The 23,630-nt window shown below is 48.7% G+C and overlaps 1 protein-coding gene across 2 annotated transcripts; it reads left to right on the forward strand.

The window, feature by feature from the left end:
* Nucleotides 1-398: 398 nt before the first annotated feature.
* Nucleotides 399-14,632, forward strand: Igfbpl1 (insulin like growth factor binding protein like 1). Of its 2 annotated transcripts, none has more exons than XM_035439000.1 (4): nt 399-834; nt 10,214-10,327; nt 11,001-11,113; nt 14,483-14,632. In XM_035439000.1, exons 1-4 carry the CDS (start codon nt 399-401, stop codon nt 14,630-14,632), a joined length of 813 nt encoding a protein of 270 aa, XP_035294891.1. The 2 variants fall into 2 exon arrangements, with proteins under 2 accessions (XP_035294891.1, XP_035294890.1); XM_035438999.1 differs by having other exon boundaries at nt 10,214-10,323; nt 10,997-11,113.
* Nucleotides 14,633-23,630: the final 8,998 nt, after the last annotated feature.

The raw sequence follows: 23,630 nt of genomic DNA on the forward strand, positions 1-23,630 counted from the left end.
GAGAGGAATCTAATCATCCATTTCTAAAATCTGACATCTTAAACTAGAGATTCCCTTTACCAAACAAAACTGGAAAGATGACAGAATAAAATAAGGCATCTTGGTGGGACAATTGAGAGTCATGGTATTTGAGATTGGCAGACAAGTTGTCGTTTGGACCGGGCTGGGTGTCCCCCCACCCTCCACCCCCGAGCTCAATCAAAAGCCGCAGAGTTGTTCTGGAGACTTCCCCGCAGTTGGGCGCGCGGGTAGGACCGTGCTGGGCTGGTCCCGGGCCGAGGGGCGCCCCGCGGTGCAGGCCGGGCCAATCAGCGGGCGCGGGGCGGGCGCGGCAGCTTTGCTAGCGCCGAGCGCTAAGCGGAGCAGAGGCGCTGCTGCCGTCCATCCGGGAGCCGGCCATGCCACGCTTGCCGCTGCTGCTCCTGCTGCTACCGTCACTGGCCCGTGGCCTCGGGCCCCGCGACGCTGGAAGACGACAGCCTGAATGCAGCCCGTGCCGGCTGGATCGCTGCCCGGTGCCCTCGCCCTGCCCAGCGCCCTGGATCGCCGCGCGAGACGAGTGCGGCTGCTGCGCACGCTGCCTGGGCACCGAGGGCTCGAGCTGCGGGGGACGGGTGGGCGCACGCTGTGGCCCCGGCCTGGTGTGTGCCAGTCGCGCCGCGGGGACGGCGCCCGAGGGCACCGGGCTCTGCGTGTGCGCTCAGCGCGGCACGGTCTGCGGCTCCGACGGCCGCTCCTACTCCAGCATCTGTGCGCTACGTCTGCGTGCCCGGCACGCACCCCGCGTGCACCCTGGTCACCTGCACAAGGCACGGGATGGCCCCTGCGAGTTCGGTGAGTGGAGTTTGATCCCGAAAGGCCCAGGCAGATGGGAAAAGCGGGACCCCAATGCTCTAAGATGTGGGACAAAGAATTTTCTTGCACAGAAGCGGACATCACCTGAGCGTCAGTCTCCCCTCCAGGAGCAATATTTCACATCTGAATTTCATGTTGGGGGAGGGGGGGCGAAGTCTACACCCTGCCTGCTGCCTTTTACACTTCGTGGAGATTCCAGTCCTAAAGCAAACAGGAATATGAATGCTTAAGAACCTGCTATTACAGTTATTTGAAAATGGATTGGAGTGGGTCCTGGGCCAAGTGGATAGTCTGAATAGAGAGGGAGGAAAGATGAGGACTCCCAGAGATCAGGAGTCCACATGGGATTGAAGAGTCACCAAAACAGAGCACCAGGGTACTGTGTATCCAGTGAGACCCTGACTAAACTAAGGCCCTCAGGGAACTTCCACCGGATGAGACCTTTGGAAACTTCAGCTCTGAAAAGATTATGGAACCATAGAGGCTGACCCAGTCTAAAGTGCACACAATTTGAAGTGCCCTGCTTTAAGGAAATGAATAGAAAAGTCTCAGTTGCAAAGGACTTCAAAGCTTAGCAGCACACTGCACAGCTCCCTGGTGCCCTAAGTGATTACTGTCCTGGGTAATTTTTTAAAAAACAAAATGTCAGTGTCTATGGGTGTCCAGAAAGGCTAGCCTACTTTGCCCGTTTGTGGGTTTGACATGTCTAGGACCCATCTCTTCTGTCTGGAAAGGATAGTGGAGAGCTCAGGGTGGTAAGTGTGATGGTTGGGCGATCCCCAGGATGCTGCCATGTAGCCTATGCTTCAGACTTCTCCAGATTTCTGGCCTGAGTTGAGAGATGAAGTCTAAACCAAATGCCCAAGTTAGTGAGTGCTTCAGGAAAGACCCCTGGTGGCTCTTTTTCCAGGTTTAAATAGTGCTTGGTATTTACTGTGTTATTTTCCTCTCCTTCCAATTACTCCATGGAAACCTGCTCAAATCCAGAATTCTGATGGATTGTTGGAAATGGGACAGCAAGTCCACCATACAGGGAAACAATGACGATGTGCGTCCCGGTGAGGGGCTGAAGCAGGCTGGGTTACACAGAAAAGTCACTATGGCTCTTAGTCCAGGCTTCAATGGAGGATGGTACTGGCTGGGGGGGGGCAGGGGGCGGCATACTCCTGGGTAGCTCTTGGCTTCCACAGTGACATTGAGCCAGGTCATTTCCCTGTCCAGCCACAGCATTCCCAGCAGGAGGGGAGGCATTGTTGATGCCCTCTCTGCTTGGAATGCTCGTGCCTGCCCCTGGCACCGACACAGTCCCGTCTTTCCTTCTTGTAGTTCTGTCACTGTCTACAATCTGCCTCCTCAGCAGTTGGTTCACAGGCAGTTCCCTTTGTCTGAGACAGGTAGCACTAATGGCACACACAGGACACAGTAGAAATGCTGACCAGGCCCCCAGAGCTTCCCAGGGGTGAGGGCTTGGGTGATTTTTCCCTGGAGTGGCATGCTGTTCCTAGGAGAAAGACTCCTTCAAGGCATGTGGCCCAAAGCTGCTTTATGCAGAAGAGACCCAACCCCAGAGAAAGCAGAGGACTTGTCCAAGATGTCCATGAAGGCTGCCACCTCCCAGGGTCCCAACCTCTTGTCCAGCCCTCTTTCAGGAGTGGACTTGATAATATTAAGGCAGGCAGATGGTGGTTGCTATGGTTACCAGAGTACAGACAGATGGCAGATGGAAAACCCACACCCCTAATTCACTGAAAATTACCAAATGACAAGTAAATGTGCCAGCCCCTTGGCTCTGATCTATGGGCTCTGAGACCCGCCCTGGGCTCCAGCCTGGAGAATAAAGAGGTCCTGAGAGCCAAAGGGAGCAATTCAGAAGCCACTTCCCAGGACCTCATTAGTGACAGACTTCAGCACTCCTGAGCTCAGCTGTCCTTTCCACCAGGGTTTGTGTCAACCACCTCAGACCTGAGGCTGTCTCCCTGTCACCTCCGCCTTCACAAGCTTGTATGGTCCTTGCCCTTACCTTCCCTTTCAGAGAGGCAAGGGCTCCTCCTGCACAGGAAGCTGTTTCCCTACTCTGCCGGCACCTCATTCTGGACTGCCCTAAAGCCATCTTTAATTCAAAAGACACAGCAGGAGCACTTTTAACAAAGCCCCAGGGGACCTTGTTTGAAGAGAAACAGACAGTTTTACTTCAGTGTTGGTGACAGTCACTCCTCCTCAGCTCCTTCCCAACTCCTTCAGCACCCAGGCACCTCCTCTTTAATGGAGTGGGGGTTTACATGTAGTGATTAGCTCCTTTCCAGTGAAGACCAGTGTCTCTGATGCCTCTGTGGGACACTGGCGGCAAACAGTGCTTGGGTCTAGGTGCTGCCCTTCCCAGAAGCCTTTGCTCAGAACTGCCCACTGCCTAAAATTGAGAGCAGCCTTTGAACCTTGTACATTAGACACCTATGTGTGAATATTTTATTGTTAGACATTGCTTTTGCAATTGTCTTGCATTATTGTCCTTGATTTTTGCAATCACCTTAGGGAGGGGAAGAATCTTACCTATCCCCGTAGTGCAGGGATCTTCAACATTCCTAATGCTGTGACCCTTTAATACAGTTCCTCATGTTGTGATGACCCCAACCATAAAAATTATTTTTATTGCTACTCATAACTGTAATTTTGCTACTGTTATGAATCATAATGTTTTCCAATGGTCTTAGGTGACTCCAAGGGGTCTCGACTGACAGGTTGAGAACCACTGCCTTAATAAAAGGGAGCATTAAGACACACCAAACGGGGGTTTCTTGAAGCTACACAGCTGGCCCCAGCTGAGATGGGGTTCCAGTCCACTTGCCTAGTTCTTGGCAGATCCCTGCCCTCCGTCTCCAGCCTGCAGGGATTTGGACCCCAGCAGTTTCTCTGGGAGCTTGAGCTCCTGAATCCTAGAAAATTCACCTTGGTTGGAATTCCTGCTCCATTTAGAAGCGCGAGGTACGTGTTACCAGGTAACCAGAGGAGGCGGTGAATGCCACTTTGTGAGAGGGACAAAGAAAGGGGCCTCGTGTTCCAAAGCCTTTCATGAATGCCGAGGGAGGGGATTTGAGTCTCAGGCTGCAGGCAGTGGGATTAAGCTGGGGCTCCTTCCACATCCAACCGTGATTATAAGCATAAATTATCAAGCCTGTTCGGCACGTTGATCATTAAATTCTTTGCTTGTCTGTGCCTTAATACAAGCAGATAGGGTCCTGGGGGACGACTCTGGATATTCTCGCTGTCCATGGCACTATTAACTTAAATCTCTGAGGCATGTAGGACGATCTTTCATTTCAGCCACCAAGGACCCATTTAATGGAAGGGGTAGGGATCACCACATGCAGTAATAACACAGGTCCTTTGATCTGCGAAGACCCACACAGCTGACACAGATACCTTCATTATGTTCCCACATGCCAGAGGGTGCAAGGCAGTGTTGTTCTCTTCCCAAGCAGACAATGGTCACAACCCACCCAAGCAACAGTGGACAGCACCTGGACTCGCAGGCAGTTGAGTCTTCCTGGTACTGTTTTGCCTATCCAGTGGACCTACATCTTCTGACCACACACAGCTGAGTGACTGTGACCCGCTGTCTAGCCCTGGGGTTGATGGAGCTGTGCCAGCCTGGATTTCCTAGGCTGCTGCGAGCATGAGAAGGAAGCAAATACTGAGCGGGGAAGAGTTAGAAAGATGAAACTGATCCATTTAGAAGACTAGACTGGCCAGGAGCCACCGGCCCTCCTGAAAAGCCAGTTTATTCCAGTCATAGGTAGATGAGAAGGAAAATCCTGCTCCATCCAGGATGCTGGCAGCCCTGACAACACTGAGGTGAGATCGCTAGATGGAGCGATCTAGCTGGATCTAGCTCCAGCCTGTAGGGCATTGAGCCACTGCAGTTTCTCTGAGCTCTGGGGATCCTGAGGGTTGAGGGTCATGGCCTTTGGTACCACCAGATAGGACCTGTTACCAGAGGTCAGTAGAGGGCTGCATGCAAACACAGCACAATGGAAAGGTCTGTTCTGAGTAGCATGAGCTGCTGTGTCCCTTAGGACATCATGGCAGATTGCAAGAGGTCTTCAGCCTGTGGAGCGCAGGCAGTGGGTATGTCATAGCTTAAATATGAAGTGTTCCTGTAAGAAATGTGTATTAAAGGTTTAGTCCCCAGTTGTAGCACTAATGGGAGTGGTGAAGTCCCTGGGAGATGGGGCCTAGCTACAGGAAGTAACTGGGCATCCATGCCTTAGTGGAAATCTTGTCCCAAGAAACATCTTTATTCCTCCCTCTACTTCCTGGCAGCCATTAGGTGAACAGCTTCCTTCATTCTGCCCTTCCACTATAATGTCTCTGTCTTGCCACAGACCTAATAAGAACAGTGCTAGCCAGGATGAACTGACTCAGGTTCCAAGGAGGACAGGCACCTGTGTCCATTATGAAGAAGCCACAACTGAAACTGAAGCATGACACTGGATACACAGCCTAGACAGAACTTGAAAAGGTTTTCCTTGATCCCTGCCCACAATACTGTTCTTCCTGTCTCTGGTAGTCACTTAGTACCTGTTGTCATGCTTGAGTAATGTGAGGACCGGAGATGTCTTGCTAGTGTTATGGGCAATCACTAGTGGGCATTGCTGGGAGGTGATGGGCAGAATGTTCCCTCTCTGTGCAGAATAGAACTCAAATAACTGGCCTGAGACTGTCTCATCAGAATCTTCAGCTGGCAAGGTTGGCCTGTGACTGGCTGCTGAGAACTGGGACTTAAGGAAAGTAAACCATTCCCAGAACTGAGGAGAGTAGCCCACTGCCTAAACGTCAGAGTGTGGTCCATATTGATGTTTCATCACCATGAAACACCTGCAGTGACCATGACAGAATGGCTTTGTTTTGGCTCCTGGTTCTGGGAGTTCCAGTCCAGAATCCATAGCACCATTTCTCTTTTAGCCCCTGGCAAGAGCAGCCCAGCCCAGTAGAGTGTGTGGTGGAACACACTTCTCAGCTCCCATGCCAGGAAACAGAGAGAGGAGGCACGAAAACCCTACCGTCCCTCTGAGATCATACCTCTGGTGACCTAAAGACCTCTTGCAAGGATCCACCCCGCCTCCCCCGGTAGCACTCTGAGAACTCCAGCAGCCTCCAGCACATGAGCCTTAGGGGTCACTTATCCACCCATCTAGGGATCTGAGACTTTGGTTCATAATTCAGTATCTGTGTGATCAGCCCCCACTAAAGCCCTAGTACCAAGGCCCTCATGAGCGTCCCAATTAGACAGCACTTCACAGTAGTGTCTCAACCCATGACTGTGCCCTGTATGGTTCCCCAGGAGCTGGTGCCTGGATCCCCTACCTGACTTTCCTCTCTGGTGAGTTCACTCTGTATCTTGACTTGACATGAGTTGCGACTATGTGACTGTACCCTGTAAGCCGTGAGGCCTCCCAGCAAACCACTGTGCCTGGGGGCCCCTTAGCTGCTCTCTCCTTCTAGGATGGAGCCCATTAAACTAACAGTTGTCTCGGTTTCAAAGCTAGTATGGAACACTGTGGCGGGAATGTGAGTCCCTGTTCCTCCAGGCCCTTCACCTTTCTAAGCCTTAGCTCCCCAGCTGTAAAATAGTCGTTAAAACACCAACTTTCCAGGGCTGGTGAGGATGCCGAAGAGTCCTCTTGGGGAAAGGCAAGATGGTGTCAGCACTGAAGTGAGGCTTGATCTCTACAACCAGAAAGAGGAATCATAACCTCTCCCATTAGTGAGGGTAGGCTAACCCTGGGCAGCTCCCCCTGCTGGCATCCAGTAAGGCTGCTGGAAAGGAAGGCGTTAACAGCTGTAAGCAACCAGCAACTGTGCCTTAGCTGTGGCATCCTTACGGTGATTGTTATTGACCGTGCAGAGCTGTTATGGCTAAGAACGCAAATTCAGTGCAAGATACATTCAAATTAAAAGAAGAAGACTGACAACAGGCAGCCTGAGGAAATCTTCCAAGGTCACAGAACTGCTCTGCTTCCAACCGCGACTTCTTCCCAACCGTATGCATCAGTCCAACCTGGGTGTGTGCACCAGAATGAGTTGTGTGCAGCATGCAAATTTATAGATAAATAAATGCATTGGGAAAGGTCGCTTTAACACTGAAAGCAGGGGGCTCTTTTGTAAAAGAAATGGTATTTCCTGCCGTGATGGCAGTGGCAAAGGCAGCCTTCCCTAGACAGTCCCTCTTAATTGTAGTTATTGAAAGAGAGAGAATGGAGACTCTCAAGGAGCGCACATAGGAAATGTGATTTACTGGTTTATTCATTTAGGCCTGAAAGGGAGTGATGAAGTCTCATTTAAAATTTATGACTTTACTTGAAGGAAAGTGAAACACGTTGACGGAGCGTCCCTCTGGAACCTATTGACGGCCCTGGAATCAGGGGCGGTAGGACTGTCCCACAGCCGTTTGGGGACAGGCTTGTGGGTGGAAGGGCTTGCAGCTGGAGCGCTAGTTTCTAGCTGTGAGGAGGTGCTGGCAGGAGGATGTGAATAAATTAGCCCCTCTTTGTTGTGGCAGATGGGGCTTCTGCCAGACAGCCCCGGTGTGGGTCTGTGGCTGCAGGGCATGTTGGAAGTTGGGGGCTCTCTTCACCAGAGTGCTGCCTGCACTCTTGGGTTTGGACATCCCGTTGGAAAGCAGTCATGTGGGCAGAGCTGAAAGTGTGGCTGATTGAAAGGGGTAGGTGGCCTGGCATGGGCCAGGCAGTCTGTACTCACTGGAGAGCAGTTGCACCAAGGGCTCCAGCCCTGGCGTCATCAGATGGTGATGACAGAAGAAAGAAGCAGCACCGATGAGAGTGAGTTGGATCACAGAGCCCTCCAAGGGCCCAGCTCTGCAGGGAGTGAGTCCTCCATTCCTGGGGGTGTGCAAATGCTCAGGAACTGGCTTGACAAGATCTGCCTTCTCTGTGTCTGGAGGGGTCACATCAGCCTCCTTCCTGTGCTGGCTCAGTGATTAGGAGCACTGGCTGGTCTTCTAGGGACCTGGGTTTGATTCCCAGCACCCACAGGACAGCCCACACCATCTGTGATTCCTTTCTGTGGCCTTCCACCCCTGCATCCTTCATGTGATCAATCTTGTCCCTCTCCCTTTGTTCTCTTATTTTATTGCAGCTGTATCTCCGTGGGCATAGGCCCGGCCATACTGCTTGGTTTGCTGTCTCCAGAATAGTGACATTTCTCTTTTAGGTGCCGTGTTTTCTTCATCTAGCGATCTGTCTGCCATATCTGCCCCTGACTCTTGCTCACAGGTCATGCTACCCCAATAATTGCTTTCTCCTTCCATGGCTGGTTCACTCTACAGTCTGGGGAGGCAGGGGTCTCCTTAAGTCACCAGAGAAGAGCTGACAGTCTTACCTTGGCCAGGCCTTTGCCTTGCCAGACATCATGGCTGGGCTTGCTGGCTGGCATGGGTGAGACTAGGTAGAGAATCCTGAACCCCGAGGCTAGCTGTGATGCATCTGGTCAAATATGAACAGAACACTTGTTTAGAACTTGATTTCGTAGGGAGGCCTGTAGGGCAATAAGTCTTGAGCATAGGGAAGGTATGGGCATTAAGGGACCTCTGGGTGAGACTTGATGCCCACCGAATAGATCCCTGGTGTGTTAAGAAGAGAAGTGTGAAGGGTGAGCTAAGGGTCTAACCTGTGCTACAGGCTCTCAAGTCCTCCTAAAGAAACAAAATCCAAGCCCTTCTTCTCTGAATCCCCTGAACACAGAGGCAGAAAAGTGTCTCTGCCCTTGGTAACTTGACTTGACACCACCCCTCGGGGTTCTTAAGCCTTTTCCATTGTAGGACCTGAGAAATCCCTATGTAACCCTGAGTACAGTGTATATAAAGAAAGCACGCAGCTAAGCATCAAATGTTTGTTGATAATAGATCATGAATAAACACACTTTAAAACAGGTCTTTAGTATATGTATAATTTTTACCATTCATTGAAGCTAAGAGCAATGTTGCACCCTGATGCAATGGATGTGCGTGTTTATCTTCACATAAAGAATTCAACCTTGGGAGCTGGAGAGATGGCTCGGTGTTAAGGGCACTGGCTGCTCTCCCAGAGGACCCAGGTTCAATTCCCAGCACCCACATGGCAGCTTACAACCATATGTAACTCCAGTTCGGGGGATGTGACACTCTTCTGGCCTCTGCAGGTGGTGGGTACACACATGGTGCACAGACATACATGTAGAAAAAAACAAAGATACAAATAAGTTAAACATTTTTAAATTAAAAAAAAAAAGAATGAAATCTTCTCTGACATCAATACTGCAGGATGCATAGTATCTTCAACACTTTCCAAAGTTGGCTGAAATTTTTATTTTTATAGCACCCCTTCATATAAATACATGGTACAGAATGGCGGAGAGGGCTGGGGATGCACCTCAGTTGGTGTGCTTGCTTAGTGCATAAAGCCCCAAGTTTAACCCCAGTTCCATGTACCACTGATGTCACACAGCTGCGATCCTAGCACTCAGGCCTTGGAGTCAGGAGAATTGGAAGTTTGAAGTTATCCTTAACCAAGTAGAGAGTTTGAGGTCAGCCTGGACTAAGGAGACCCAGTCTTTAAAAAAAAAAAAAAAAGAGAAAAGAAAAACAAAGAAAGAAGGAAAGAAAGAAAAGGAAAAGAAAAGAAAAGAAAAGAAGGCCTTTGTTTCCTGTAAGCCAGTGTTTCTGTAAGAGCAGAAAGCAAGCACAGTAAAAATAGAACAAAAAATTCCCACAAGCCCCCGCAGCTCATCACGCACAACTGTCTAGAATCTCAATGAAGCATTTGAGGTGTGGGCCCTTGGTGTGTTGGCAGTGTTGCTAGAGGTGTGTGGCAGGATGGATGGCGCAGGTGCCAAGCTCCCGGGCTCTGAAGCTCAGACTGCCATGGAGTTATATGATATGACATGTGTGCACACTACCAGAGCACCTCAGATCCATTCCTCTTTTGACTTTGAATTAAATTTTGGTCACTGTGTTTTCAGAAAACTTTGATTGTTACCAGATTTTTCGGGACCCCCCACCCCTCACAGGCACTTATATGACTCACAGTTAGAGCCAGATTCCAGAGGCAGCCAGGTGCTTAGCTGAGGTGTTTCAGGTACTCACGGGTACTCACGAGGGAGTGTGTTGAGATCCTAGCTCCGCCCCTAACCACCGGACATCTGAACATCACTTTTCCCTTTTAATTCTCTGTTTTCCTGGTGGTAAAAGCAGAGGCAGGCTTGCAGATCCCAAAGGATGTGGCGTTCCCTCCTGGTAGGGCTTCCTGTAAGCCTCAGAGGTTGGGCTCCTGCCAGGGTAAAGGGTTGTTCCTTTGTCTTCTCCCAGCTCCAGTGGTCCTCATGCCACCTCGAGATGTTCACAATGTCACTGGGGCTCAAGTGTTCCTTTCATGTGAGGTAAAGGCTGTGCCCACCCCGGTCATCACCTGGAAGAAGGTAATTTTCTCCAAGCGTTTATTTATACGTTTGCCTGTGTGAGTGTGCTTTGTGAATGTGGGAGAGAAGGGCAGAAACAAAACAGAAGGACCCGTGGGTGGTAAACAGTTTTTCCTTAGGTGTGTTTGTGTGGGGACCAGAGGATTAGGCAAAGATACTCCAGCCCTATGCCTCGAAGCTGCTACCCCAGAGCTCTCTCCAAAGGAGGCCTTGCTTTCCTTCCCATACTATTTTTTCATTTGGTCAGTTAGATGCCTAGAAAGCTCTGTTAGCGGACATATTGACAGTTGCTGGGTCCTTAGGACCTGCTTTGTTGTGACACGGAGCTATAAGCAGACTGGTCTCTGTCCTGTCCTGAACACTGAGGGCCGATTCTGAGAGACTGGCAAAGGTCACAACTTAGTTGTCCCCTTGCCCCAACAGCCCTGATAAGGGCTGTGGAATTCACAGCTATTCCCTTTGGCAAAGTTGACAGCCTCTCTGTTCAGCAGGCGGCGCTGTCCGAATAGACACAGATTTAAAAGAAGACCGAGTTATTTGCATAAGAATGACGGGCGTTTGGATTTCTGCCTTGGAGTCCCAGGGAGGATGCAGGTGGCCAGAGGCCTGGGGGTGGTCAGTCTGCCTCAGAATTGGTTTTCTAAATTGTATGTGCTTTCTCTGCCTCATGTACGTTGCGGGTTCTCCTGAGGGCCCCGAGGGGTTGGAGGAGCTGCCTGGAGACCATGTCAACATAGCTGTCCAAGTGCGTGGAGGCCCTTCTGACCATGAGACCACATCCTGGATTTTGGTGAGTGTTTCAGATTATTGAAAATTACCAATAAGCCACCCTTTGTCTTCTGATGACAAAGGGTAAACTTTTTAAAAATTTATTTATTATGCATAGAGTATTCTGCATACATGTATGTCTGCAGGCCAGAAGAGGGCACCAGATCTCATTATAGATGGTTGTGAGCCACCATGTGGTTGCTGAGAATTAAACTCAGGACCTTTGCAAGAGCAGTCATGCTCTTAACCTCTGAGCCATCTCTCCAGCCCAACACAGTACACTTTTAAAAACTGTTCCTTAGTCTTTCCTTTTGGCTTTGCTGGGGATTGAACCCAGGACCTCACTTTGCATTTTTATTTTGAAGGCTGATGAGATGGCTCAGTGGGTAAAAGTACTTGACCTGAGTTCAATCCCCAGGACCCACATCTTCAGAGGATGGAGAGAACTGACTTCTGTAAGCTGTCCTCTGATCTCCATACGAGTGTGTGTGTACACACATACACACAAAATAAGTAAATAAATGTCATTTTAAACAATGAATTTTTTTTTTTTCCAGACAGGGTTTCTCTGTGGCTTTGGAGGCTGTCCTTGTAGCTCTTGTAGACCATGCTGGTCTCGAGCTCACAGAGATCCACCTGCCTCTGCCTCTGCCTCCCGAGGGCTGGGATTAAAGGCGTGTGCCACCACCACCTGGCTAACATTGAAATTTTTATTTTGAGACAAGGTCTCACTAAGTTGCCCAGGCTGACTGACCTCAAATTCTTTAAACCTGTTGCTCCAGCCCACAAAGTAACTGGTATGTACCACCAGATTCAGCTTGCCCCTGTCTATGTCCCACTGGACCCTCTGGAGTAGGTGGGGCAGATTAGATAGTTCCCAAGAGTATAAGTATCTTAGGTAGGGTTTTGTTTTGTTTTGTTTTGTTTTGTTTTGTTTTATTGCTGTGAAGAGACAGCATGCAAACATTTAATTGGGGTGGCTCACTTACAGTTCAGAGATTCAGTCCATTATCATGTCTGGGAGCATGGTGGCATGCAGGCAGACAAGATGTTGGAGTAGTAGCTGAGAGTCCTACATCTTGCAGGCAACAGGAAGTCGAGTGAGACACTGGGTGATGTCCTGAGCATAAGAAACCTCAAAGCTGGCCCCCACAGTGACACACTTTCTCCAACAAGGCTATACCCACTCCAACAAAGCCACACCTCCTAATAGTGCCACTCCCTATGAGATTATGGGGGCCAGTTACATTCAAACTACCACAATAAGTGATCTGCTGCAGTGGCCCCAAAAGATGTCCCAGTGTCCAGCTGTGAATGGGCTGCCCTATGTGACAAGGGGAGCAGGGTTAAGGCTTTAAGATGAGATTGCCTAGGGAGACTCGCAGGTAAGTCACATGCTGTTAGGGTCACAAGAAATTGATTGCCCGGGCCAGTCCAATTTAAAGGTGAGTCTATATGAGGAAGAAGGAGGTATGGCAGAATGATAGAGGTATTCCCCCATTAATGAACTGATGGTGGAAGATAGAGCCTAACTATACTAGTGTCCCTTAGAAATTGGCCAAGGCAAGAAAACACACTGTCCCCACCCCAAGGTTTAGGGATGCTGGACAGACCCTGATTTGAGCCTGCTGGACCCACACTGAAGGTGATAAGTTGGTATTGGTTTAAGCTGCTAAACTGAGACTATTTGTTAGGGCAACTACAAGAAACTAATGTAGCTGCCTAAGGCCACAGGCAAAGAGGGAACTGGAACATTGGGGTTCTCCCACAGGCCATTGTTAATAGTACTTAATAACATTTTTGCTAAGATAAAGGAATGCGACTTGTTTGAAAAATCGAGGGAACGGGAGCTAAGGCTGAGGCTGGACAATCACCGTTGCTCTCTTAACTTTAGTTTCTTGTGATCCAACAGCCTGTGGTATATCTGTGATTCAGTCTCCTATAAAATGAGACTGATGACACTCACCCTTTTCCCCTGTTGTGTGACAAAACTTTTCCTGGAGAGATGCTACACACACACACACACACACACACACACACACACACACACACAATCTACACACCCCCAGATAGGGTTTCCCATGACAGAGCAAACGATGAATACCACCAAAGTCCAATGTTGAACCAACGAGTTTTATTAAGGTTACTCAAAGACAGCTGCAGCACCTAAGCCCACCCCAGCAAGAGTGACAGCTCACAAAAATGGGAACCTGGATCTCACTGCACAGCCTGCAGGCAGCTCAACAGGTTGGAGAGTGCCTTTTCCAGGGCTCTCGGTTGGTCTGAACCTCTTCCAGGTAGCCCAGCTGCTTCTAGGCAGCTGGTCTGGTCTGAGGGTCTTTGCCGCTCATCGTTCCATCTGACTGGAAGGCTCAATTTTTATTGCTTACTCTGGCAGGGAGGGGCCTAGTGAATCTGGTCAGTTTCAGGGACTTCCTAAAGCTCTTTGGAGTTGTTTACCTTCCTGCTTAAGAAGCTTCCCTGCAGGATGGAATGTGTCAGTCTCTGAGGAAGCTGACACAAAACACCCTGATTGGTGTGAGTTCAATGATACTGTGTGCCTGACTGTACCACGGCATGTAGTGGTATGCAGTGGAGAGGGGCTGTTACTACAGGAGAAGCCAAGAGACAGGAGAGTGGGTACGAATGTGGTGAACTCCATCATGCTCTCAGGGATGTCTGCTTCGCTTTCACCAGCTCTGGGCAGTTTGACAACGCTTCATCCAGGGGAGGAACTTGGAATGAAGATGAGTGTGTGGCCTTTCCCAATCAAGTATATTCCCTCTTTTCTGTGTGTAAGGGTTGAGGACCAGGTCTCTTGGTGGTATCTTGTAAAGGCTGTCCCACAAAGAACACTTGGCAGTCTTCTCTGGGGGGGTTGATGTTTGTCTTTAAAATCAGCTCTTGCTACCTTTAGTGAAAGGCCAGGCAGCTCACAGTAAAGGCTGAGCATATAAAGAAGCCACTAAAGCAAGAGCCACAGCAGGGACCAGGACCTTCAAGAGGGTCCCTAAGACGACAATGCCACTATGTGCCAGCCTCCATGGCAAGGAAAGAAACTGAGAGCCCTGTCAGATTCTGAAAAGCAACAATCATGCAGCTCTGTCCTAAGTACAGGTTGGGGTGTGGCTCCGTTGGTGGAATGCTTACTTAACAAACAGGAAGCCCTGTGCTGGATTGTCAGGGCCACAGAATCCATGCGCAGTAGCACAGGCCTCTCCTCCTAGCACTCTGGAAGTGAAAACCAGAAGATCGGGAGTTCAGGATCATTCTCAGCTACATAGTAAGTCTGAGAGCCTGCCTGAAAAGAAAGAATGCTGAACAAGGTTGTCGGTTTTGAGTGTGATCTGTGCCGTGTGCAGTCCTATAAACTTGTCTGTTGTATTTCTAGATCAACCCTCTGAGGAAGGAAGATGAGGGAGTGTACCACTGTCATGCCGCCAATGCAATTGGAGAGGCCCAGTCCCACAGCACGGTGACAGTACTTGATCTGAGCAGATACAAAAGCCTCCACTCCCCAGGTCCAGCCGACCTCCTCTGAGGAACATGGTACACATCTCAAGTCATTCTGTCTCCCTCCCTGTAGCATAGGAGATGTGACTGCTGCAGGGTGACTGTGACTCTGCTCCACTGATTTCTCAATCAAAACCAGGTTGGAGCAGCAGCCCCAGTGTGGGTCATATCCATTCTTATGGCAGACAGGATGAGCAGGAACCAAGTGCAGTCTCATTCAAGTTTCTGCTCAAAAGTGATGTCACATTTGCTGATGGATCATTGGCCATAGCAAGTCACACGGCTGTGCTAGGTGGAGAAGTGGGACACACACACACACATACACACACACACACACACACACACACACACACACACACACACACCACTCACAGGAGCCAAAGGGCAGCATGATCCTCTCACAGGTATGGCAATTGCCATCATGAACAGATACCACTGTCAAGACTGACCAGCAAGGTGTAATGGGGCAGGAAAAATTAGAAATAGATATAATTGACTTCCTTTTCTTTTTAAAATTTGTTAAGTGCATGAGTATTTACCTGCATGTATGTATTTGTGCTACATGCATGCCCAATACCCGTGGAGACTGAAAGAGGGCACTGGATCCCCTGGAACTGGAGTTACAGACGGTTGTGAGCTTCCATGTGGGTGCTAGGAACTGAACCCAGGACCTCTGCAAGAGCAGCCAGTGCTCATGGCTGCTGAGTCATCTGTGATAGACATTCTTAAAAGCAGAAGGACTTTGCTGTGGTTCTGATCTCTTGATCCTTCTGCCTGCGTATGCTGGACTGCCTTCCCTCAGTTCTGTAGAGAGTATATGGGGAAATGACAGACATCACCACAACTCAAGGAGTGCAACGGGCATGAGGCAGGAGAGTCTTTACACTGAGAGATTGGAGGAAAGATTTAAGGACCGTATCTGTAGTCATCAGAGGTCCCAGGAATAGAGAGAAAAAGATCATCAAAGTGTAATACCACAGGACTTCAGCAAAAGCTGGGAAATCAGATCTTATAAGTTGTCTTCCTAATACTCAATTTTTTATTATGCATGGTATACATGATTATATGTATTGTTTTATATCATTTATAATAGCGTGGTTTACATCCACGTCTTGAGCTCGCTTTAAAGCATGCACTATTGGCCAGCTCTTGTTGTGTGCCTCTGGGACTGAATGCTCACTATCTCTGTACAGCCATATTGGGGCTTTTTAGGGCGTAAGAAGTCCTTTCCTATAAGCTGGAGTCCACTTCCTTGGAATATCTGGCTTTTGGTCTTGAATATTCTCACTGCCCCAGGATTGCCTGTCCCCATCAGCCCTGGCTTCATCCCTCACTGAGGAGGGATTGGACCCCAGCATCACATCCTCCTCCTCAAATTTAACACACAGGTCATTACAACAGATCAAGCTTCTGCCTCTAATGTCCCTTGCCCCCTTCCTTCCCAGGCTTCTGGAGACACCGGTCACAACATGATGGCGACGTCAAGGAGTGGATCATTTTACTCTGTGAAAATCTGGGGAAACTGCCTGTAGATGACTCCTTTTTGTATGTTTTTTTTTAAAAAAGGAATGCAAACTAGATTCTTACACAGATGTAGTTTTCAGCAGGGCAGACCTTGGGGAGACAGACATGCATGTAGCTTTTTTATACATTTTTGGGATGACTCGTTCTAGAACAGTTCTTTTTTAACTCTTCTGCCCCAGGATGGGTCGCACACTGTGTGTTTGTAACATTAAAGGGCTCAAAACAAGGCACGTGCCGACCGACTCATGATGTGGTATCTGTGACTTAGTAGGTACTCTGTGACTGTGTGTCATGGAGAGAAGGGGGTCCCTATACCTCTCTCCTTGGTGGCTGGGATGGGTGTTTTCCTCCTCTGGGTTGTGGTTTCCACCGAATGCTCCCTATAGCCCCATCCCCCTAGAGTGATATGGGCCTCCAGAACAATGGTCCTGGCATTCTTTTTAAAGTCACCACTTAATTCTTGGCATGGACAGTTCGGATGGCTCTTCTATCCTCCTCCTCCCTGTTGTGAGGAAATTTAGCTCTAGATGGGACCCTCTGCCAGACCTAGTTGCTGCTGGACCAGTGCTGTGTACAGCATTCTCCCAGCAGACAGACTGTACCTACCTGACTTCTGCTCATCATACTGAAGAAAGGAAACTGGGTGTCATCTGTAGGTGGCGGAATTACACTACAGTACAGTGAATTTGTCCTTACCCACTTAATGAGGAAAAGAAAAAAGAAAATATCTGTTCTCTGCTCTCTGGTCTGCAGGTTCTACATGACCTCTCTCTCTCTCTCTCTCTCTCTCTCTCTCTCTCTCTCTCTCTCCCTCCCTCCCTCCCTCTCCCTTCCCTCCCCCTCCTTCCCCCCTCCCTCCTTCCCTCCCTATTTTTTTATGCTGGGATTAAAGGAATTCGCCTGGCTGCCTGCAGTGTCTTAACATCAGGGTTGGGGTCCCTCACTGTGGACAGGCCTGAAAGTTCACACAACACTGCCCTACAAGTGAGCCCAGCTACTGTGGGAAGAGCAGGGATTTCTGCTGTCCCTGACTCCATACAGCAGCCAGGCTCAGGGAGCAGGTGCTCTGCCAGAGGTGACATTGAGCAGGACAGAATTTATAGCTGCTTCCCCAAGCTCACTTTCCCCAGGATGACCTTAAACCAGGGAGAAGAGATGCTATCACACCCAGTGGGCCCGAGGCTCATCGTGTTTAGAAGTTCTTGTTAGAACTGGATTGTCTCCTTTAATTGTAGCAGAGCTGAGTCTGAAATGCTGGGATGTTGTCGCCTTCGTGTATTGCACACGAAGAGGGAGACAAGCTTGAGTCTGGAAACGTGGTGTCCATGTGCATATTTACTGTATGACCTGGGCAAGTCCCCTTCACTTGTGGGCTGCAGTATCCTCAAGTGGGTGTGTGGCAGCCCTTCGTCTGTGTAATCATCAGAAGTGAAATTGAATGCTGCTGTCAGTTTGGGAAGGCCAGGGAATCTGCTTGTGTCTACACCAGAGTTGGCCCTCCTGCTCCTCTCAGCTCCCCCCATCGTGGTTATGTCCATGTCTGGGAGTCTGCTCTTAATGTCCCTGTGAATTGAGTGGGTAGGAAATGGCATGCTCAGATGCTTAGTGGAATGACATCAGAAGGATGTCACCTTGGAGACACCTGGCTATGGAGATGGTGACAGAAGTATTTTGCTTACATGACGGTGGTAAATGCAGTGTGCAGAGTCACTTGGTCACCTCAGATCTGCGTTGGATGCAGGAGCCCCTAGTGGAAGTACTAAGTGTTGTGACCTTTTGGGGCTGGGTTGTATGTCAAACTTATGAGTGACATAGGTAAACAATGCATGCTACATTTTGTGAAATGTTCACCAATGTCCAAAAAGGTGGATCAGCATAGTTGTTCAGCCCAGTGGCTTTTCACTCTGGGAGCTTCAAGGACCCTTCTGAGAGCCAGAACACATGCCGTGACTGTCACCATTTGGAATCAGTTACCGACCTACACACAAATCACTGTTTGTATAGATTTCATGACGTTGCAACCTCTGCACCCTGATAACAAATGTCTTCAGGGGTTGACTCCTTGCTCTCTCCACCCTGGGAATGCTGCTTCAGATGCTGGATCCAGGTCCCATCTGTTATCTTTGTCACCCTGTGTGCATCTTGCCCCTGTTTTTCTGCTTGCATTAGCTATTTCCATCCGGCTCTCCTCACTTCTCCTATCTGGCCTGTGGTTGCCTTCTTGTCTGGTCCCTATTTTCTGTTTCTGTTTGTTTTGTTTTGGTGTTACTTAGAGACAAAAGTCTCACTGTGTGGTTTAGGTTGGCTCAGAACTCCATATGTAGACCAGGTTGGCCTCAACTGACAGAGATCTGCCTATTTCTGCCTCCCCGTATTGAAATTAAAGGTGTGTACCCTATCACACCTAGCCCTCTGCTTGCAGGGTTTTGTTGTTGTTGTTATTATGCTTTGTTTTGAATATGTATGGATATTTTGCTTGCATGTATATCTGAGCACTACCTACATGCAGTATTCACAGAGACCAGAAGGAGGCATCCGTTCCTCTGAAATTAGAATTATAGTTGGCTGTGAGCCCCCATGTGGGTGCTGGGAACTGAATCTAGGTCCTTTTTCTCTTTTGATTTATTCTATTTATTATCTATACAGCATTCTGTCTGCATATATGCCTGCAGGCCAGAAGAGGGCACCAGCTTTCAGTACAGATGGTTGTGAGCTACCATGTGTTGCTGGGAATTAAACTCAGGACCACTGGAAGAGCAGCCAGTATTCTTTTCTTTCTTTCTTTTTTTTTTTTCAATTTTTTAAATTTAAGATTAGTAGTTGGTTCTTATATTTTTATTTTTTGAATTACAAACAAGATTGAATTACATGACAATCCCAGTTCCCTTCTCCCTCCCTTCCTCCCCTACCACCCCCCAACTAAAACCCTACCTATTGAATATCCTTTCTTCTAATCTACACCTGACTCAGCCTTTCTGCTCCCTCATGACCTCTGCATCCTTCCTCTTCTTCCCTTTTCATTCTCGTAGCTCCCTCCCCCCTCTTCCCGTGCTCTCAATTTGCTCAGGGGATGGTGACCCTTTCCCCTTCTCCAGGGGACAATGTTTGTCTCTTTTAGGGTCCTCCTTGTTTACTAGTTTCTCTGGCAATGTGGATTGTAGGCGAGCAGCCAGTATTCTTAACCTCTGAGCCATCTCTCCAGCCCCGAACCCAGGGGCTTTGTAAGAGCAAGTGCTCTTAACCACTGAACAATCTCTCCAGTCCCCTACTTATAGTTTTTACCCATCCACTATCCCCGCCTGATCCTTCTGTGTCTCCTGACCTTGTATTTTCATACATTTTAGTAATTTATTCACTCCATGGTCTGTACTCTCATCTCCCATAGACAGAGTGAGGAAGGGGTCAGGTACCAGAAGGTGCAAGTCACTAGATAGGAGAATCGAATGTGTGCCAGGTTCTTGCCAGCTTCGTGTGAGAGTTTTCTGAAGGTTCCCACCAGCTGCCCAAAAGAAATTTAGAAAGAGATAACATCCACACAATCTTAATCATAACATTTTAAACTTGTGGGTTTTTTTTATTATTTTTGTTGATGCTTATTCCATAAACTCAACTTATCATAGGCATGTATAGGGGAAAAAATCAGCATAGGTGAACTGGGAAATGAACGTGCTTGCTGCACAAGTGTGCGGGCCTGCATTTGATCCGAAGAAACCGCATTAAGAAGCTGGCCATGGCTGTGTAAGCCTGGGGAGGTCGAGTGGATAGATCTCTGGGGCTCACTGTCTAGACAGCTAAGCCTAATCAGCAAGCTGCCACCAACCAGAGACCCTGTCTAAAAAAACAAGGTCAGAATGACATCTGAGGTCCTCTGCCTTCCACAGGCACATACACTCACATGTGACCTGCATACCACATGCCTGGATACACATATTCATCTGTGTAGACATACACACATATAGACAAAACACAGTCTTGGTATTGTCCACAGGGAAGGGGGTACCACAGTGATTCTAAAGCCTGTACTCAACCGCAAAGGTGTTCACTTTTTATCCTAAACTACCAAAGGACTGGATTTTAGTACAATGGATATTTTCCCAGCAGGGTTTTCGATGAAATTAATTCCTATCTTTAGAAAATGCTGCCCTCCTGTCCCCCAAGATTGAAGATGTAGGCCAGACGATCAGAGTCTTCCAGTAGGGAGCAGTCTCCTCTAATGAGTTTCCTCATTCTCAGCCTTCGCTGGGGCCTCGTGAACGGTAAATCAGAGAGTGCGTATTATGTGATACTTTAATTAATTAAGAGGAACCACATTGCTCTGGTGTCTGTGGCTTAATGAATTCAGGACATGGAGCCTGGCGCCATGCTTGCCATAGTGGCTCAGTGGAGCCGACTTCTCTCTGCTGGAGTGTGAATTCCATCATAGGTCAGGGCTGCCTGTGAGCTCTGACTTGGTGGCCTCCTGGCTGAGAAGTGCCTGGTCCCCACAGGCAGAGAGAGTTCTCACAGTGCCTATCACTGGCCATCTGTAAAGTGCCTGGGAGGATGTGTCAGGCTAGATACAGATAGCAGCATTTGACAGAAGAGAAACGTGCGTATGTCCACTGGGGTCCTGTGGTTGTAAGGGATGGCTGCATTGTGTGTATTTTGCTTATGGTCTCACTCCTCCATCAGTTAGGATGATACAACCTTTGTCTTGGTCCCTGCTGTATCCCCAGCACCATTCCCAACACACGATGGAACACTTAATAAAAGATCTAATGAATGAATAGACAAGCTGGTTACCTTCCCCTAGTTCCTAAGCCTACTCCTCCAGCAAGGTTCCCTGTTTGCTTTTTTTCCCCAGACAGGTTCTCATGTAGTCCAGGAGAGCCTCAAACTTGATATATGGCCAAGGATGGCTGTGAGCTTACGGTCCTCCTGCCTCCACCTCTAGAGTGCTCGGATTAGAGGTGTGTGCCACCCTGCCTGATTATATGTGGTACTGGGATCCAAACCCAATGACTCATGCATGCTAAACAAATACTCATTAGCTGAGTTATTTCCCCAGCTTCAAGGCTCCCTTTTGTGGTAGCTGCCACAACACACCTAGTTACCCCAACCAAAAGGGGTCCGTTTGACTCTCCTCTTGTACCAATCTGTCCTCTTATCTTACCCTGCTTCCTGGCTGGTCAGGCTCTCCCACTGTGTCATACCCTGTTCAAGCTAGTGTCATGATGGGCAGAACAACAGTGTCCTACACAATCTGCCCCAAGTCCATTGTCCACATGGAAATAGAGTGGCCTTTAGAAATTTAATATGAGCTTATCCCTTTAAGGCTGCCAGAGCTTCCTACTGTGGGGCACGGCTTCCTTTGGGTGCTGGACAGAGTGCTCCAACCCCTGACCACCTGCCTCCCCAGCTTCCTGCTCCTGTGGGAACAGCTCTGTATCTCTGTGCTTCTTACAGGCTCTGGCCTTCCCTCTCCAAGAAAGGCCTACCCTTCCCAATGGTCTTGTCACCTCTTTCTCATCCACCAGGGCCTGTGTCCCACTCTTGCTGGGCCTTGCCCTGGGCTGAGCAGAGTGCAGCAGGCAGAGCAGAAAAGGGTCCCAGGTTGTGTTAGCTCTGCCTAGCTGTTTAACAAATGCTTGGCAGCATCCCAGGGGGAGTTTGGATGAGCAGGTGCCTTGTGGGTGCATCTCCCAGGGAACACCTGAGGATAGGAGTTCCAGATGAGCAGGTGCCTTGTGGGTGTTTGATAAATGCTTTCATTTCCTCTCATGGCTTGTGACATCTTGTCCCCTGCACTCCCACTTGCCCCTGCACTTGTCACCTTGTTCTGTAATTGTCTTTCTTACAGACTTTGCTCCCACAAGGCAGTCTTGCCTGATTCACTTTCTCCCAAAGGTCTTTTTTTTTCTCTTTCAGGTCAATGAATGATCTGAGCAAGTTAGTAGAAGTGGGAACCACCAGAGGTCAGCCTTGTACCCATAAAGATGCCAACCCAAATGGAAGTTCCTCCTTGGCATGGGGCTGATCAGGGCAGGAGTGGCTGGAGCGCTGTTGTGGATTGGGGACCACAGACGAGCTTAGCGGTTTGATTAAAGGGGTTCCTAAGTACACCCCTTTGTCTGGCCCCTGGAACACCCTCATGGAAAACTGACCCATTCACAAAGTGTAGCGTTCATAGACTCTAGCCACAGAGTGTAGTGTTCACAGACTGTAGCATGCACAATAAGCAGACTTTAGAAACTTGGAGTAAGGGCTGGAGAGATGGCTCAGAGGTTAGCACTGACTGCTCTTCCAGAGGACCTGAGTTCAATTCCCAGCAACTACATGGTGGCTCACAAATACCTGTGATGAGATCTGGTGCCATCTTCTGGCCTGCAAGGACAACAGCAGGCAGAACACTGTACAAACTATAAATAAATCTTAAAAAAAGAAAGAAAGAAACTTGGAATAATTTGTAAGCACCATGATCTACAACAACAGAAGACAGGAGACAGCTGGGCTTCAGCTTCTGATCTTGATCTGCAGGCCCGGATTTGCTATGACTACCAACTGTGTGTGTGTGTGTGTGTGTGTGTGTGTGTGTGTGTGTGTGTGTGTGTGTAAGCAACAAGAGTGGCAATAAACAGAGAACTCTGAGGAAAGAAGCTAGCAACCCCCTCCTGGTGAGATGGCTCAGTAGAGGTTAGGAGGATGACAGTGGAAGCCCCTAAGTGACATGGACTTGCTCGGGGCAGAAAATATAACATTTTCCCATGGATCGTTGCACATCAGCCAAGAGAAATCAAAGAGAAGCCCAGAAACTTAGGGAAGGAGGGGCTGGATGACTACCTGCGTCCTCTAAGGCCCAGAGACAGTAAAATGTTCAGCAGAGAGAAAAAATAATCAAGACAGGTTTGCAAACAGAACATTTAGCTTATTTTAATTTTTAAATGAAAAACATTCCCATACCCTAATTAAGTGTATAATTTGGTAGTAAATCAGTACAATTGCAATGTTCTCAACCATGTCCACTGCCCAATTCCACAACATTTTCAAGACCTCCTCAAGAGAAGCCCAATATCCATAAGCAGTCATTTCCCTATTCCCTTCCCCCACAGTCCCTGCCAACCACTGATCTACTTTCTACTACAGATACAGGTTTGGCCGTTTCAACATGAGGCTAACTTCTTTCACTTAGCATCTGTTTCTGAGGCTAGTTCATGTTGCACTTGGATCAACCCATCATTCCTTTTTATGGCTCCAGTCAATGGCTTTAAATATACCTTCTGGAGACTCCTAAGGTTTCCTAGCTATAACTCAAAGGTCATCAGTGAGGTTGGGACCTGGGGATGAGGTGGGTACTGCTCTGAGCCCAGCCACCATCTCTGTTTTAAATAGAACAGCTCTGTTTTTATTTGTTGACATTCCTTGTAACACTTCATTTGGAACTTAGGCTAAAATCAAACTTTTCCATCCCCTGGCTGGATATTGTGGAACTGTAGGACATGGCTGGGCCTTCAAGGTGGCCAGTC

Source organism: Cricetulus griseus, chromosome 2 (genome assembly GCF_003668045.3).
Source record: "Cricetulus griseus strain 17A/GY chromosome 2, alternate assembly CriGri-PICRH-1.0, whole genome shotgun sequence".
Classification (NCBI taxonomy): domain Eukaryota; kingdom Metazoa; phylum Chordata; class Mammalia; order Rodentia; family Cricetidae; genus Cricetulus; species Cricetulus griseus.